This window comes from Barbus barbus (genome assembly GCF_936440315.1).
Source record: "Barbus barbus genome assembly, chromosome: 17".
Classification (NCBI taxonomy): domain Eukaryota; kingdom Metazoa; phylum Chordata; class Actinopteri; order Cypriniformes; family Cyprinidae; genus Barbus; species Barbus barbus.
Window position 1 is genome coordinate 9,486,178 of NC_136745.1, and position 19,570 is coordinate 9,505,747.

Here is a 19,570-nt window from a genome sequence, read left to right on the forward strand (position 1 = left end):
TAATAATCCACGATGATCACATTACACAAAACTGAAATTGCAGTCAAAATAACGCATTGTCAATATTTTTTGAGACCCCCCAAAATTTCACAAAACATGTTTTCAGGCGAGCCCATGTCTTATTAAGGGAAGCCAGGTAAGGGGATCCCATTCTATCACTGCCTTTCGAATTATAAATATAAGTTATTATAAAAGTCACAACACATTGTTATAATTTATGATTGTCATTTAATTTTCTAAAGATGTGTTCCACTTATCATCAATTGTTAACATTTGATAGGACAGTTCTCCATATGCAGTAGGCTGCACATACATATGCTGAATAGAGATTGCTTGCTTTGATAGATTATAACAAGTAACATGGCATTGACATTCAGGTATTGTTCATCAACAAAACTTCATATGAAGTGTGTCCAGGTCCTCCACATATTTAAAGATGAATAAACAGACATCTCTTGCTTGTTTAGGTATTTTTATATTTATTATTTTACAAAAATAGTTAAATTTAAAATTTTACAAAAAAGATATGTTCTATAAGCGATATGTTCCTACTATCATAAATGAACAGCTGAATGATCAGATAAACAGTTATTGAAATGCAGTACACATACATAAGCTTCCTAGAGAGATTCCTTGCCTTGTTAGATTATTCACAGAAACATGGCATGGACTTTCAAGCCTTGTTCAGCAACACAATTTGATATGAATGTGTCCAGCTCCTCCGGATACTCAAGCAATCAGAATATTGTATTGTACAGATGTGCTATATACAAATTATGCAAGGGAATGTGGATAGATGTATGATATATTAAATCAAAAACATATGTATAATAAATATAAGTATGGATCATTTGGTATTGCACATGTTTTATTGCACAGTGAGGAAAACATTTAACTGTTTGTGAGGTAGATGGCCTGAGGGAAGAAACTGTTCCTATGTCTGGTCGTTCTGGTGCACAGAGCTCTGTAGCGTCGACCAGACGGTAACAGTTCAAAGAGGGAGTGTGCTGGGTGTGAGGGGTCCAGAGTGATTTTACCAGCCCTTTTGCTCACTCTGGATAAGTACAGCTCTCGGAGAGTGGGGAGGGTTGTACCAATGATTCGCTCAGCAGTCCGGACTACCCTCCGTAGTCTTCCGAGGTCAGATTTGGTAGCTGAGCTGAACCAGACAGTTATTGAAGTGCAGAGGATGGATTCAATGATGGAGGAGTAGAACTGTTTCAGTAAGTCCTGTGGCAGATTGAACTTCCTCAGAGTCAATGTGATTGTCCCACTTCAGGTCCTGAGAGATGAATAAAAAGACATCTCTTGCTTCATCCGATTCGACCCCAGGTAGTCTTTGATGGCATTTTGTTGAATTTTACTGTCCATCTGGAGTAAGGCAGGCCCTTTCACCTCCCCACAGAATAACTCACGGTGACTCTGTATCCAGCACAACACTGGGCCAATGTCTCTTACAAACTTCCACTTTATGTCCTCTTGGCACTCCTAAAATGACAGAATACGTGTGTGTCACCAGGCAGGCTCTCAGGTGGAATCCTCAAGGCAAGCGAAAGCGAGGCCGTCCAAGAACCACATGGCGACGTGACCTCGAAGCAGACGTTAAAAGGATGGGCTACACCTGGAATCATTTTTCAAAAAAACCACCATTTAGTATGTTTTTTAAGCCTTTTGAATTACGGGGACATAGGCAGTGTCCTCATAAACCACCTTCATATTGTAATACCTCTGTCATACCCATGTCATTATACACATTTGTGTCCTCATAAACCACATAAACATGCACACACACACACACACACACACACACATATACATATATGTTAGTGATATCTAAGTAATAACGTGCCTGTGTTCAAAACACATAAGCATGCTCAGGGGCGTAGCCATCATTTCAAAAGTGGGGGCGACGGAATGTCTAGTGTTATACCTGTTTGTTTGTTTTTTTAGTTAACCCTTGTCTAATTGACAGGTTTTATTTCTAATCATACCTTTTTGCTTAATATGCTTCATGATTATATTATTATATATGATTATAAAACGAAAGAAAGAAAGAAAGAAAGAAAGAAAGAAAGAAAGAAAGAAAGAAAGAAAGAAAGAAAGAAAGAAAGAAAGAAAGAAACAGTAATGGATACTTGCACATTCACATACTACTTTATTCTGTTCTGTTCAGTCCATGTTTCAGGAATTAAATAACAAAAGTAATTCAAAAACTATTGCAAAGAAACTATTTATTGAGCTTAACTGACAAACATGTCAAGGTATGTAGACCCTATATCAATTAAACAACAAGATGAAATAAACATTTAGTGATATTTCCTTTAAGCTTTCTGGCTGGTTTGTTAAAAGTAGTAGCTTTTTGACACAGTATTAAAGCTAACATATATCTCAATATATCTTAGCTACTTAAAACTGCCAAAAGTGTTTCTGCGACGTTCCTCTATGAACTGCTGAGCAATCATCTCCCTATTTATTTAGTCAATTTTGTCACTGTGGATGTGACACACAGCAACACTGTTTAGACGGGACTGTGTCATTGTGCTTCGGAGCCAGGTTTTTAATCTTCGAAGACTGCTGGTTTTGATTCATAGATGTGTGTTGTTATGGCTGTTTTGTGATATTCTGATCCAGCATGTAATGTAAACCTCTCTCTGGCCTTCTTCCAGTTTTTAAAGCCAGAGATGATAAAGGTGGTTTCTGCATTTTTGGCAAGTTCTGATGTTTTATTTTTAAAGGCTTTGTGGCAGTAGAAGCACAATGCCCCATCAATACCAGGCTCAAAATGTAGCCAAGCAAATTCTTGGTACCAGTGAGCCTGAAATTTTAGAGTGCTGTCCCGAAGCACCTGACACACAATAGTCTTAGGATCTGGCTGGTGGGGTTTTAATACAGTTACAGAAGACCTGCCTACTTCTTCAGCAGTCAACCCTATGCCTGATGCTCCCTGTTCTGTCTATAAAAAAGTACAAATTAGTCTGATTAGTCTATGACATATCTTATCATAGACAATGCTGTAAATAATCTTTACCTCTGAAGCCTCACTGAAACTTTCTGCCTCATTCACTCTCACTTCTGCCTCTGTCTACAGCAAATAAAGCAGTGTTTGAAACATGTGCATACAGGGAATAGTGACATACAGAAGAAAATAACTAATTAAGTACACTGCTGGACAATAACCAATCATTTGTATCCTAAATTATTTTTTAACACTAGAATGGGCATATTCACTATTAACTATGACTTTTTCCTCAATAAACTCTTAATTTACTGCTTATTAATAGCTTGTAAGGTAGTCGTTGTAGTTGTTAAATTTAGGATTATGGGATGCAGAATATGGTCATGAAGAATACATAATTAATATGTGCTTAAGTACTAATAAACAACCAATGTGCAAGCTAATAATGACCTACTGTAGTTAAAATGATAGCTGAGAAGTTGTTCATCATACTAATGGTATTTTTTATTTTTCTATATTTGACTAATTATGTGTTTTTTATGATTGGTCCATATATAATCCTACAAACGCTTGTGTATTAATATATTTTATACAATGTAAAAACAGCCAGGTGTTAAAAGCCACTCTATTAGTTCTTCTCAGCTGTGAAGTTTGTTTTTCTTGTGTGTCGTCCTGATTCTGCTAACAAACCTAGGCTGACTGTTTCTTGTTCATTCTTGACAACATATAAAAGCGTCAAATTAGTGCAATAATGACAGAGCAGCCCTAAATGAAGATCGGTCCTGTATCAGATCAGTGCTTGCATACTTGATTGAAATACATCATGTAGAATTGGCAGTTAAACATGTCACAATGATGCAAACGCTGGAAAATCTCAGTTCAACATTAACTTTATTCCTATTTGAAGGGTTCTGATAACATACATACGTGTATATATGTTACAAAAGAGTTACGGGAAAATACACTGAAAATAAATAAGTTCATGTTTGTCCAGGCAGCTATTTTTCTATTATCGCGGGACCGCGGGCGCGAGCCTGGGCATGTCGTGACGTCACAAACTGAGTGACTGATTGCCATGGAAACGTAAACGTCATGTATAAACTATATTGTCTCTTTGAATTTTAAATCATTCTGCATTTATATACATTGCTCATTTATATACATTGCTCCATTAAAACCTCAACATGTCGAGAACACAGCTGTCCAATGAAAAAGTGCAGGGGACGAATTTACTTTTTATAAAAAAGTGGGGGGGACACGTCCCCCGCGTCTCCTACGCCCCTGAGCATGCTGAACTGTTGTTTACACACATGCACACAAACGACGCACACATTCAAGTTGTCAACGTTTTTGTAAAGACTAAATAATTTTTTTTTTTTACTTACTGACACAGCAAACTTCGTTTTTTTTTAGCGGTTTGCAAACAATTCGACTTATCTTCTTATCGATGCTTTTTCCTGTTTCAAAATAATAAGTATTTGACGTATTTGGACACAGGCGTGGCTTGTGACGTCACGCTTGGATGTGGGCGGGGTTGGATGTCCACCGCAGGCTGCAGCGAGACGCTCCTTGGTCCTGAGCAATACAGACCCGGACAGGACAGCGCGCATGAGTGTTTAAAGAGACTTACAAGCTGACTGAACAAACTGTTCGGGTGGAAAACAGTTTGATTTGTATCTGTATATTCCGTTTTGTGATTTTATTTTATTCTTTTTCCCTGATATGGAAAAAGGTAAGACAAAAACACATGGCAATTTTTTTTCCCATGTCAATATTGCTTGTTTGAGATGATGAAATGAAACTTAAATGACTTAATTAAATATAACTCACTTTGGAGTATAATTTGGAATTATATAATTCGAATTTTATTAGCAAATTGGTATTTAGGGATTGACCCAAATCGTTTTTTAAATGGCAAATACTAATGTCAGAGTGAGATTTTTTTCCCCCCAATGCCAGTATTTTGTCAAATGGAGAACATATAATTAAGAGAACATAAAATTTGGAAAAACATGCAATAGGCTATAAGCAAATGAAATTTGTTAAATTTAAATTAACACTTATTTTACGTAATAATTATGTACTATAAACAAGCAAAAAAATACACTTAATCTACAAAACTACTTCAGATTTCATATTTAATTCAATGTGTTGCATACCTTTTTTTTTTCTTTTTTTTTTTACAAACATGGACTAAAGATGTTCAGAATTAATATACACTTTTACAAAATATATTGGCATCAATGATTCCATGAAGAATCTTTAACATCCATTGAATCTTTCTGTTCCACAAAAGATTATTTATAGTGGGAAAATGTTCTTTTAAAATGTTCTCCGCACTTCTTTTAGAATGTTCATTGAAAAGTTCTTTGGGGAACCTAAAACTGATCTTATATTGTGGCGAAAAAATGTTGGAACCTTTTTTTTAAAGAGTTTAGTCAATTTTTGTAAAGGTAACCATGAATAGAAAATCTAGAAATATCCTTAGTGTCCTTACCTGATGGGGTTTGCCTCCATAGAAACTGAGCGAAACATGATGACACAGTTCTGGAAGGAACATTCCAAGTCTGCAACAGTAGAGGAGATGATGCTGGATTCAAACGCTCAGGAACTAACCCAACACGAGCTGCCAGAGATTCTCTCTCTGCTCCCTTCTCTGGCTGGTTCTGATGTGCTGGAACTTGGTGCTGGAATCGGGTCAGTGATCCCTTTGTCTTCGGATTCTGAAGAGACCTGCAGATCTCTGATGTTTGGGCGAAACATACGAACAAGTCTAAGTCATATTTCACCCTGAAATCAAAAGACAAAATATTTCATGTTAGAAATAAAATCATCATAAACTGAAGGCATTGCAACAAAAACTGCCATGATGCATAAACACCTTACAACTTATACTTATTATTTGCAAGTTATTAAAGATATATATAAACAACACTATAAAAAATATGAGATCAATTCATGGCAACATATGTTTTTATATTACTTGAACTCATTAAAATAACAGAACCAATTCATTTTTAAGTTATATGAGATTCAACAAGATAGCAGTTTTAAAAATGAGCTGAAATGACAAACAAGGAACATTAATTCAACAATACTCATTGTATACAAGTATACAATTATAAGCAGCAATACAATTATATGTCCCATTCAAATGAAAATCTGGTGGAAATCTAATCAAAAGGTCAGATGGTTAGGTAATCTGTTTCTTGGCCAGTACTAAGCTTTTAAGCATGGTTTATTTGCTGCATTGTTATCATGACCTTTACTCTTTTCAGTCGGTTCACACGTCACCTCATTGGCAAGGCCCGTCACGTGACCGCTGTGGACTTCATGGAGAAGTTTGTGGAAAAGAACAGAAAGGACAACAGTCACCTGGGCAACGCTGAATTCATCCAAGCTGATGTCACAAAGCTGGACTTCCCCAAACACAGGTGAGAGAAAGCATCAATAAATATATTGAGTCCTATAAACTCAGCTACAGTGCGTGCAGAATTATTAGGCCAGCCAATATTCTGATCATATTTTTTTCCAAGCACATTTTACCAATAACAAACCACATCAATCTCAGTAACTACTATTAATTGTGTATATAGTATAATCATTTATATGAGATTGTTAATGCCGGAAGTTAAAATGTCTTATATTCAGATGTGTATAATTATTAAGCTGATTTTCTTTTACAGATAAAATTGGGCAAAAAGAAATTTCACACACTGAAAGGTCAAAAACTATAAAGTACCCATCAGAAAAATGCAATAATGTAGAAATTGCAAAATTAAGGTCCAATCATTGGACAAAAAATGCTTATTGGGGAAGCAGGTTCACACAAAAAAAAAAACAGTTTGAGGAGAAAAGATATTAATGGCAAAAGACTTTAAGAATTAAGATGAATAATTAGGCGTTTGATCAAAAATGAAACCATCAGGAACACTTTATTCTCCGGTGCCACCATTTTTCAAAACTGCAAAGTGCAAACTACCCAGAGTCTCCGGAAGTACAAGTTGTCAGGTTATCAGAGACTTTCACAAGCTGAAATGTCATGAAATAGAGAAAGACCTATTTTTAAAGGCTTTAAAGGATTTTTAGGCAAATAGGTTAAGAGTGCCATTGCTATGATTCTCATTTTAGAAAGCATTGATTGACCAAACATTTGGATACACCCCTAAGGATTTATCAGTATTTTTGGTCCATTTTCCTAGAAAAGAAAGAAAGTGTTAGTGTACAAGAGTTCACAGCTTCACTCTTGAATATAAAGCTTCTTTATTGGCATTAATGGTTCCATGTGGAACATTTAACATCTATGGAATCTTTCCATTCCACAAAAGTTTCTTTATAGCAGAAAAAGGTTCTGTAGATTATTATTATTCGATTTTAATCTCATTGGGTATAAAAAGATCTGAGAAGATGCATCCCATCTCATTTGATGTCTTTCTCCATCTTCCACTTCATCTCTCTGACACTTTCTGTTTCAGTTTTGATGTGGTCTTCTCTAATTGGCTGTTGATGTATCTGAGTGATCATGAGCTGAAGTCATTGGCTGAGAAGTTCCTCATGTGGCTCCGCCCAGGAGGATACCTGTTCTTCAGAGAGTCCTGCTTTCACCAGTCAGGTTAGAGAAGCAACACCCTGTAATTTGATTTCTTTTTTTATATTTTAATGAACTACGCTGCAATCTTGTTTTCTGATTGGTGACAAAACAATGTGACAAAAATCCTAATTAATAAGCATTTAATGTGACAAACCTGCATTTCTAGAATCTATAGTTATGCAAATAAATGATAAACACTTTAACCATAGTTTATTACTATTATTATTATTATTATTATTGGAGAACGGGTTATTTGAAACAGGTTATTAAACACAAAAATGTAGGGCAGGACATGATTTATTTTATCATTAAAAAATCAGAGAGATTTGATGTAAAAAAAAAAAAAAATCAGAGACACGAGTTATTGCATTTTGTTAACAATTACTAGAAAAAATATATATTTTTCTTCCATATAGTGTAGTGTTTAGCATAATTGAGATGCTATTATATTTTTATTAACATTTTAAATTAGTTTTTATATTCTATACATATGTTTAGATTTTCAGTATTTGTTTTACATTTAAAGTTATTTTCAGTTTTTGTTTTTTCATTTTTATCAGTTTTGTTACAGTATGTCTGTACAGTTTTGATTTTATTTCAGTTTTAGTTTCAGTTATTTTAGTACATTAAGTAAAACTATATGAAAATGAGAAATGTTGCCTTGGCAATTAGCTGAAATACAATATGTTTAAAGTTGTTTTATTTGTATATTTTATTTTAGTTCTTTGTGTATTTTATTTGAGGTAAAGTTTATTTTATTTCAAGTAACAAAAGTTTTAGTTAACTATAATAACCCTCATATAGCACGCACTATGGCACTACACCTGCAAATTAAGAAAACAACTTCGTCAATTTGACAACACACGTGCTGCAAATGCACACAACACAACCAAATAAAGAAACCCACTGCAAATAGAAAAAAACACTGTTTTCTTGATTTGCTGGTGCTTTTTCTATTTGTATGTGTTTTCTGAAGTTGCAGCACGTTGAGCTCTCTCGGCCACCGTAACACACTGATCCTCATGCTTTATAATAATAATAATAATAATAATTTGTTACATTTATATAGTGCTTTTCTGGGTACTCAACGCGCTTTACATGGAAGGGGGGGAGAATCTCCTCAACCACCACCAGTGTTCAGCATCTACCTGGATGATGCAACGGCAGCCATATTGCGCCAGAACGCCCACCACACACCAGCTTACTGGTGGAGAAGAGACAGAGTGATGAAGCCAATCAGTGTATGGGGATGATTAGGAGGCCATGATGGTCAGAGGCCAATGGGCAAATTTGGCCAGGATGCTGGGGTTACACTCCTACTCTTTTCGAAGGACATCCTGGGATTTTTAATGAATTTTTAGAGTCAGGACCTCGGTTTAACGTGTCATCCGACGGATGGCTTCATTTTATTACAGATTTAGCAATATTTAGATTATTTAATATTGTAAAATAAAATTTTTTGGATAATTTTTATGTCTTTTTGACGTCCACAGGTGACTGCAAGAGAGATTTTAACCCCACACACTACAGAAGCCCTGCTTACTACAACCACCTGATGACGTCATTCCTACTGGATGAATCAGATCAGACAGAGAAGAAATGCTATGGGTTTGACATGGTGCTCAATAAGACAATTCAGACCTATGTGAAGGTAAACCAGTCAGTCAGCAAATTATTTTAAGGACATGAACTCTGTATAATAAACTGAAATGGAAAAATGCTTAAAAATGTCTTAGATGAAGAACAACCAGAACCAGATGTGCTGGCTCATGCAGAAAGTCCGTCGGGATGTGGTACAGCAGCATCAGGGCGGCTTTTCCACATTCCAGGAGTTTCTAGATAAACAGCAGTACACCAGACGAGGAATCTTACGCTACGAGAAGATGTTCGGATCAGGATACGTCAGCACAGGTGGATGCAGCACGGCCAAGGTCAGGGATGCAGAATTTGTAGTCATACATCTTCAAAAATGTCATCTGAAGTTCATTGTTTTTAATAATAATAATTATTATTATTAAAAACAATCTACAATCTACCTTTTCAACCTTTTACCCCTAAAAGATGCATATTAGTACCATAAAGGTACTGTGTGTGTAGTAATGAATAGCCTAAGATTTCAGTCCAGCAGTTCAGTAAACATTTTAATTTTGAGTAAAGTATTTTTAGATACAATATTACCACTTACCAAACCAAGGCACAACAGAACCGCTGCAAAACAGAGCAAAATACGTTTTTTTAGGATGAATCGTTGAATGAATGATTCCACCCTGAAAGAATAGGCATTTTTTAATGAATAAGTCGAATGATTTATGCTAAAAAAATCGTTCATAAAACGGCCACATGTTTTGTTCCCGAGTGAGTATGTTTTTGAATGAATCTGTTGGCTGAATGATTCAATCAATGACTCGTTTAATGAGACAGCAGCTTGTTTAGTTTCTAAATGATTGAAAATCGGCGTTTTAGAACGAATCGCAGTTGAATGAATGATTCAAGGATTCTTTCGACAGCTGCTTGTTTCGTTCGTAAATAAATATGCGTTTTTGAATGAATCAGTTAAATAAATCTTTTAATGGCTCTTTCATAAAGATTATTTATTTCGTTCCTTCCTGAATGAATGAATAGGGTTTTTGAAACTATCATTTAAATGAATCATTATATTTTATGGTCACTTGTCGCCACCTATTGGAGTAACTTTAACTATGTAACTTTTAGAAACAAAGTACCAAAAGTGTTTACCAGACCAAAGTGTTTGTAATAAAATTATTAAGAATTTAAGCAATTAATTTGATGAATATTTCTGTCATATACTTTTATTTCTGGTTTTGATGATTCCTCATTTTTGGCTCATGGCTCAGCAGTGGAGAACTACTGATCTCTTAATTCTCAGTTATCTCTTCATTTTAGTGAATAATTAATGGTTTGTTTTCTCTCAATCTCTTTGATTTATAAATCTGTAACCTGTTAGGAGTTTGTTGATATGCTGAACTTGACCGCCGGACAGAAGGTTCTTGATGTTGGCTGTGGGATTGGGGGTGGAGATTTCTACATGGCCAAGGTGAGTCAAAGATTGACGTGTTTATGTGTTGCTTCAGAACAAGTAAAGCATAATTAAATATTATCAGACAGAAATTCTGTTTTGTCTATATTTTAGTGCGGTGTACATTCTGACCACTTTCATATCATTCACAGCTGTAGTTTCCGATTACTGTGATCCGATTAATTACTAACTTACTGATCTTAATTACTAACTTATGATCTTTTTTTAATGACAGACCTTTGGGGTTGAGGTTCTGGGCATGGACCTATCATCAAACATGGTGGAGATCGCCATGGAGAGAGCCGTGAAGGAGAAACTGCCATTAGTAAGTTGAGTTTTTCAGTAAATACCTAGCAACACCCTGGCAACTGCATAAAAAATGCAACAAACTTCTCAGAACAGCTTTGCAACTGCATTGAAACACTGGCAACCAACTATAACAAACTTATAACTCCATAGCAAAAGCAACAACTCAGAACAGCTTTGCAACTGCATAGAAATACCCTGGCAACCACCCAGATCACTATAGCAACCCCAAAGCAAATCACACACTACTCAGAACAGCATGTCAACTGCATAGCAACACCCTGGCAGCCACATAGCAAAACTCATCAAACTGCACAAAACAGCTCAGTAATCACATTGCAACACCCTAGAAACCACCTATAACAACCTAGCGATTGCATAGCAACATCCTGTCAACCACATATCAAAACCCATCAAAGTGCTCAAAACAGATCAGAAACCACAGCAACCTAGCAACTGCATAGCAACACCCTGGTAAGCACCCATAGCATAATAGCAACAACTTATATTATACTAGCATCTGCATAGCAACACCCCGACAACCAACTAGAAATCCCTAGCAACTACATAGAAAAATACTACAAACCAGTAGATTCACAACTGCATAACAACACCCTGATAACCACACACAACACCCTGGCAACCACCTATTACTATGTACCTATTACTATTGCTATGTAGCAACACCATGGTAACCACCCATAACACCATAGCAGCCACCTATAATAACCTATCAACTGCATAACAACACCCTGGTAACCATCTATTACAACTAAGTTGTTACTACATAGGAACACCCTGGTAACCACCCTTAACACCATAGCAGTCACCTATAGCAACCTAGCAACTGCATAGCAACACCCTGACAACCACACAAAACACCCTGGCATCCACTTACTACAACTAGGTTGTTACAATGTTGCAACACCCTGGTAACCACACACAACACCCTGGCAACGACCTATTACAACTAGGTTTGTTACTATGTAGCAACACCCTGGTAACCAGACACAACACCCTGGCAACCACCAATTGAAACTAGGTTGTTAATATATAGCAACACTAAGTTTTTTTCCACAGGAAATTTAGAAATCTCTTTTAAAATGTGAAATAGTTATTAAATATTAAATAAAAAGAGTTTAGTTCGCATAGTTTTGAGAATGAACAGAGCTACATTCTGAGAAAGCTCTGAGAGTCGCTCGGCACTTCCTGATAATAGTGTAACTGTCTGTCCTTCCTGCAGGTGCAGTTTGAGGTGTCGGATGCTACAAAAAGAAGGTTTCCTGACGCTGCGTTTGATGTGGTTTACAGCAAAGACACCATTCTGCATATCAGGGACAAACTTGACCTCTTCAGAAAGTTTTATGTGAGTGTTCACACAAGTAAAATCCTCCATGTGTGCATTATTTTCATGCCTGTCACTTCATATGTCACAGAAGTAGCATACATACTGTGTATTTGTATGTGTGCGCATACGGGTTGTGTGTGTTTATGAGGATACACAAATGATCATCTGTGTGCTGTGGGTGTAAATACTGTCATTGGGTAGCAGGTGTTCCAGTCAATAGGCCTATATGTGTGTAGGTGTTTGTGTATGTGGTTTTAACAGTTAACTTCACCTTGCGCCTTCTTTATTTTTTTACTAAGACTCAAATGAGTGACATTATGTATGGCTTATAAAAACAAACCTTTGCATTTGTATTGAACTATGAGGATTCGATGCTGACGTGGAAAATAATTCTCAGGAAATAAGAGCAACGAATGTGCGTTTTCTGCCCTCTACTTGACAAATTAGGTATTGTCATAGATGTACATGAAAGAAAGAATGTGTATAAACTGTTCTTTTAATGTATGTGTGTTACAGTCATGGCTGAAGCCGGGCGGGATACTTCTGATCAGTGATTACTGCTGTGGAGAGAAGCCTTGGTCTCCAATGTTTCAGGATTATGTTAACCAGCGGGGATATATCCTCTACACACCTCAGAGATACGGACAAGTACAGACATCATAAATTCATAGTGTATTATTAAAACTTGTTTGGACTGAGATTTAGAATTGATCTGTTATGTAATACTGATAGCGGTCACTACAATGCTGAATATGCCAAAAAATCTAGCACAGGAACAAAGGGCTTTATGCTCTTGCTGAGTGTGTTTGTGTGTGTTTTTCAGTTCCTGGGCGAGGTGGGATTCAGTAATGTTCGCGTTGAGGACAGAACAGAGCAATTTATTCAAGTCATAAAGGCTGAACTGCAGAGAGCAGAGGAGATGAAAGAGGAGTTTATACAGGTAAACACACACTCCTGCTCATGTAACGTCTGCATTACATGTACAACCACACATTTGCATGCTGTTGGAGGAAACATTTTCCCTTTTTCCCTCCCTTTTTATTTAATCCACATTTGCAGGCATTGAAGACATGTTTCACTTTCATTTAAGAGGTAGTTCACCCAAAAATGCAAATGCACTCAGCATTCCAATGCAAGCCATTCAAGATGTAGATGAGTTTGTTTGTTCATTGGAACATATTTGGAGAAATCACCTGCTCACCAGTGGATCCTCTGCTGTCAGAGGCGGACAACTAAGTACATTTACTTGAGTACTGTACTTAAGCACACTTTTGAGTATCTGTACTTTAATTGAGTATTATTTTTTTCTGGAAATTTATGACTTTAACTTCACTACATTTGAAAGACAAATATTGTACTTTTCACTCCAGTACATTTCTATCAAGGTCCTCGAAGTAGAAAGTCATTACTATGTAGCAGCTTTGAAAGTCAGTGTGTGTTTATCAGTAATCACTCTTGTAGGGCTACATGAAGTGATTTCCTATGAGGTGCCACGTAGGATTTAAATCAAACTTCGCTTATCAATACATACATAAAACACGTGTATATACACCTATAAATTACTCTCATATACATGTTATGCTATTGGATGTTCAAAATATATATATGAAATACACGTGCACTCTAATATGAAATCCATACCCATGTTAGTAATGAATGCATATACACTTGTGAATAACTTGCGTATACATATAAACGCATGCATGCACCTATAGACACTCGCTAATACATATAAACACGATCAATGCATATACACCCACAACAAGACACGCACATACATATAAACTCGCTGCATGCAGACACACCTATACATACTCGCATATACATATAAACTTGATCGATGCATATACACCTATAAACACTAGCACATATAAACTCGATGCGTGCACACACCCATAAAACACTCGCGCAAACATACAAATTAAAATTCACAAACGTATACAATTCGTAACATATACGCAAGGCGATGGAGGATTACATCAAGGAGGCTCTCCAACAACAGTTAATTCGCCCTTCAACCTCTCCGGCGGCCTCAAGCTTCTTCTTCGTGGGCAAGAAGGACGGAGGCATGCGGCCCTGCATCAACTACCGGACCCTCAATGATCAAACTGTTAAGCTCCCTTATCCTCTTCCTCTGGTACCGACCACTCTCGAGGAACTCTGTGGGGCCCGCATCTTCTCAAAGCTGGGCCTGCGGAGCGCCTATAAGACGAGTGGAAGACGGCGTTCATTACCCCCTCAGAGCACTATAATTATCGGGTCATGCCGTATGGCCTTTCCAACTCTCCGTCCATCTTCCAGGGGTTTATGAACTAGGTGTTCCGGGAGTTCCTCCACCGGTTTGTTATCGTGTACATAGACGATATCCTAATCTACTCGAACATCGCCATCACGTGACGCAGGTCCTATGCCAACTCAGGAAACACCACCTATACCTGAAGCTCGAGAAGTGTGAGTTCCACCGCCCCATGGTCCAGTTCCTCGGCTACATCCTCAGTGCGAATGGGATCCAGATGGACCAGGGGAAGTTCCAAGCCATCCGGGACTGGCCCCAGCCTCAGTCAGTAAAGGAACTTCAACGATTCCTCGGCTTCGCAAATTTCTACCAGAGGTTCATTCTGAACTTCAGTCTCCTCTCAGCCCCCCTCACTTCCATGCTCTCAAGTCTCTGTCCTGGAACACCGAAGCTCGAGCCGCCTACAAGAAGTTCCAGGAGGCCTTCTGCACTGCTCCCATCCTCTCACATCCCGAACCCCAACTCCCATTCATAGTGGAAGTGGATGCCTCCACCACCGGCATGGGAGCAGTGCTGTCTCAATACCACGGAGAGCCTCCCCGACTCCAACATTGCGCTTACTTCTCCAGGAAGCTTTCCCCAGCAGAGCGGAACTACTCGCCATTAAACTGGCACTGGAGGAATGGAGACACTGGCTGGAGGGAGCTCCACACCCCTTTGCGGTCATCACTGACCACAAAAACCTGGAACATCTCCGAAATGCTAAGAGGTTAAACCCCCGGCAGGCTCGCTGGGCCCTCTTCTTCAACCGGTTCCAGTTTTCCATCACGTATCGACTCGGCAATAAGAATGTCAAGGCGGATTCGCTTTCACGTATCCTTGCCCCCGACGAACCCTCCACACCTGAACCCATACTCCCTCCAGCCGTCCTTGTGAGCCCCATCCGGTGGACCCTGGATGAACAGATCCGCATGGCCCGGGATGTTTCCCAGCACGTTTGTGGATGCGTACACAGTCTGCGCCATCTCCAAGACTCAACATCACTTACCCGCCAGAAAATTTGTCCCATTACCCATTCCACGTCGCCCCTGGTCCCACGTCGGAGTCGACTTCATCACAGATCTCCCCAAGTCAGAAGGTTTTACCTGCATACTCGTTGCAGTTGACAGATTCTCCAAAGCCTGCGAGTTAATTCCCCTCCGGGGTTTACCCACAGCCCTCGAAACAGCAGAGGCCCTCTTTCATAATCGCTTCCGCACCTTCAGCATCCCGGAAGATGTCGTCTCCGACCGTGGGCCACAGTTTGTCTCCCGTGTCTGGAAGGCTTTCTTCAAACTCCTCGATGTCACCGTCAGTCTCTCCTCAGGGTATCACCCCCAGACTGAGCGGAAGATTCAGGAGATTGGGAGATATCTCCGGGCCTACTGTCATGACAACCAGCACAGCTGGAACCGCTTCCTCCCGTGGGCCGAGTATGCACAAAATTCTCTCAAGAAAATCACCCCGGCCTCACCCCGAACCCGACGAGCCTGCAGTACCTCCTCCTCACGAGATCATCGAGGAGCCCCTAGTCTACAGGGTGCAGGACATCTTGGACTCTCTGTGACGGGGTGGTCGCCTGGAATATTTTATTGACTGGGAGGGATACGGGCCAGAAGAAAGATCCTGGGTGGCCCGAGACGATGTGCTTGATCCCTCTCTCCTGGCTGAGTTTCACCAGAACCACCCTGACCGTCCCGCATCCAGAGGCCGTGGTCGACCCCGTTGCCTAATAGGGTGTCAGGAGCCGCCCCTGGAGGAGGGGGGTACTGTCAGAGAGTCACAACAGTCACTGCAGTCTCCACTAACGACACTCACCAGATCCCAGTCCCATGATTTCTGATCACCGCCACCTGTCAGCACTAATCAGCAGCACTATATCCCTGCACTCCTCCCGTTCACTCATGGTCTGGTCTCAAACATTCCATGTTGACTAACCTGACCCACTTACCTTTTGTCTACTTACCAGTTGCTCCAGTGTTCCTATGCCTGTTCTCCACCTCTCCAGTTCTCCACCGTCTCCACGCTCCACTGTTACCTCCGGATCCCCTGGAAAAGGAAAAAGGACATTCACACTCAAATAAGCCCCTAGTGTCAGTTCCATTCCCCGCCTGCTTACCTGGACATTTTGCTCATCTCATTCCCCTCTGCTGCTACTCAATAAACCTGTTGATTGTATTGCACTTACCTCTGAGTCCTGTGTCTATCTGCTGACAATATATATATATCTTTTTTTTTTCTTTTTTCCCCATAGGTTTTTAACATTCTAAAAGCTCTTTATTCCAAATATACTAGTCAGTGTATTCAGTAGGTGCATTATAAGTTGCTCCAGAGATATTGCAAGTATTATGTACAACAATAATAAAACAGTGCATTGACATAAAAAAGGAAATTTACTTTAGGTACTTAAGTACTTTTAAAAGCAAGAACTTCTTTACTTTTACTTAAGTAAATATCTATCTTTACAACTTTCACTTGTAATGGAGTAATATTTGACCAGCATTATCTGAAGTGAAGTGACATTCAGCCAAGTATGGTGACCCATACTCGGAATTCGTGCTCTGCATTTAACCCATCCAACGTGCACACACACAGCAGTGAACACACACACACCGTGAACATACACCCGGAGCAGTGGGCAGCCATTTTATGCTGCAGCGCCCGGGGAGCAGTTGGGGGTTCGGTGCCTTGCTCAAGGGCACCTCAGTCGTGGTATTGAGGGTGGAGAGAGCGCTGGACATTCACTCCCCCCACCTACAATTCCTGCCGGCCTTCGTAAACCTTCGGATTACAAGTCCGACTCTCTAACCATTAGGCCACGACTACCCCATATCTGTACTTTCACTCAAGTAATGGAGTTGTGTACTTTGTCCGCCTCTGTCTGCAGTGAATGGGTGCTGTCAGAATGAGAGTCCAAACAGATGATAAAAACATCACAATAATCCACAATTAATATTATGGAGAGAGGACACATATTTTATCCAGAAGCAACAGTTTAAAGTAAAAAATGTCTTTAAGGATTTGTTTCTTATTCACTTCACAAGATGTTAATTGATGGACTGGAGTTGTGTTACTTGTGGATTATTGTGATGCTTTTATCAGCTGTTTGGACTCTCATTATGACGGCACCCATTCACTGCAGAGGATCCATTGGTGAGCAAGTGGTGTAATGTTACATTTCTCCAAATCTGTTCCCATTAAGAAACAAACTCATCTACATCTCGAATAACCTGAGGGTGAGTAATGTTTTTTATTTTTGGGTGAACTATTCCTTTAATGGTTGCATGAATAATGTTGGAAAGGAAGCAGCTTACCGTGAACTCTTGCAATCTTTGTGTCCTCCACAGGAGTTCTCTCAGGAAGACTATGATGCCGTTGTAAACGGATGGACAGAAAAACTGCAGCGCTGTGAGACTGGAGACCAACGCTGGGGGCTTTTCTATGCCACCAAAGAATGAGAGAGAGGAATAATCCAACTAATGATTAAATTAAAATCAATATATTTGCTGTATTAAACTCACTGTTCTGTCTAATTCTGTGAATTGCACAAGTGTGCAAGATTTGAGTATCAGAGCTTTAAGACCGACATACTGTTATGCAGCATCATTTAATAAAATTCTACTTTTCTATATTTTTTTTATTAGTTTGTTGTGAGCTACTGGCGCTTTTTACAACAACACAACTCAATTTATCAATTTACAACTCTGAATACACAACTCAAGAAAATAAAATACTGATACAATACCACATTGTGTGGCTTTTGGTTGTAATTTTCAGTCGAAGGGCAACAAGAGAAGCAATGTAAGACTTCACTGCTTTCCTAGCGATAAGAAGAGGATAAAAGAATAAGAAGATGCCTGTGGACGAATAAAACTTCCTCAAGACCCGCTTCTTTTTTCTCTACTTTAGTCCTGATGCCTTTGAGTCTTTTAGTAGACCACAGCTACTGAAATAGCTTACAAATGGCTGAGACAAGAAACGCTAGATGTCACCTGTTAAGGTGTAAACATGCCGATGCTAATCAGGATGCACGGCCGCTAGAGGAGTTTCTCAGCGCAGATTTCCCTCGAGATCCGGGGAGTTTCGACTCCTTGTGGGGAAAAATCCATGGTACAGCATTTGGTTTAAACCTATACTTATATCCATCGCCACCTGTAAGCTCTTTCAGTATCTTTTCTGAGTTGTCTATTCCGAGATGTGTTGCGGTAAAAATAGCAACAGGTAGTGCTAGTAGCTCACCAAGTGCAACCATTTTACGTCATCAGAATAATGGCGCCCCCCATGGTTCAAAATATGTATAAAACTATGATTTTTTTTTAAAAAATAACATAAATCTTTATCTACATATTTCAGTAAGAGACATAATTTAAGTTATAAAGCCATACAAGTCTTAACACCCAGGGATCCCTTTAATAGTAACTACAGATAAACAGAAAAAAACTACAATAAATAAATAAATAATATCTGCAATTACCTTCCAAGACACATTTTTCTCCATTGTTGTATTAGCTTAATATCTCAGAGAAAGCTCACAAAGAAAATCATGTTTGTCTCTCATGATTTGGCCAGTGTAAACATATATGATATTTTTATATTACTCAAAACGTAAAATACACAGACACAACAAATACAGAAATAAATATTTGAAAATAATCATATAAATACAAATAAATTATAAAAACAATCATGCACTGCAAATGCTCACAACACAACCAAACAAAGAAATATGCTACAAATAGAAAAAAAACCTACCTGCAACTTCATCAATTTGACAACACACGCGCTGCAAATACTCAAAACAACCAAACAAAGAAACGCACTGCAAATAAAATTCTTTATTTGTTTGCATTGTGAGCATTTGCACCACCTGCTGTCAAACTGATGAAGATGTTTTCTTGATTTGCTGGTGCGTTTTCTATTTGCATGGGTTTTCTGAAGTTGCAGCGCGTTGAGCTCTCTATTTAATATATAATATAATGTTAAAATAATAAATAAAGTATTTAAATAAATACATTTTATTTTGTTTTATTTTGGTAACCAGTATTAAAGAACATTAT

General features: G+C 38.6%; 1 protein-coding gene across 1 annotated transcript; it reads left to right on the forward strand.

Annotated features, from left to right (window-relative positions):
- Nucleotides 1–4,510: 4,510 nt before the first annotated feature.
- LOC306883383 (uncharacterized protein) lies at nucleotides 4,511–18,143 on the forward strand. The gene is made up of 12 exons (XM_079438588.1): nucleotides 4,511–4,688; nucleotides 5,476–5,653; nucleotides 6,235–6,390; nucleotides 7,432–7,568; nucleotides 9,041–9,198; nucleotides 9,284–9,478; nucleotides 10,513–10,602; nucleotides 10,820–10,909; nucleotides 12,134–12,256; nucleotides 12,755–12,886; nucleotides 13,062–13,178; nucleotides 17,861–18,143. The coding sequence occupies exons 1-12, from the start codon at nucleotides 4,679–4,681 to the stop codon at nucleotides 17,969–17,971; spliced, it is 1,497 nt and encodes a 498-aa protein (XP_079294714.1). The 5' UTR covers nucleotides 4,511–4,678; the 3' UTR covers nucleotides 17,972–18,143.
- Nucleotides 18,144–19,570: the final 1,427 nt, after the last annotated feature.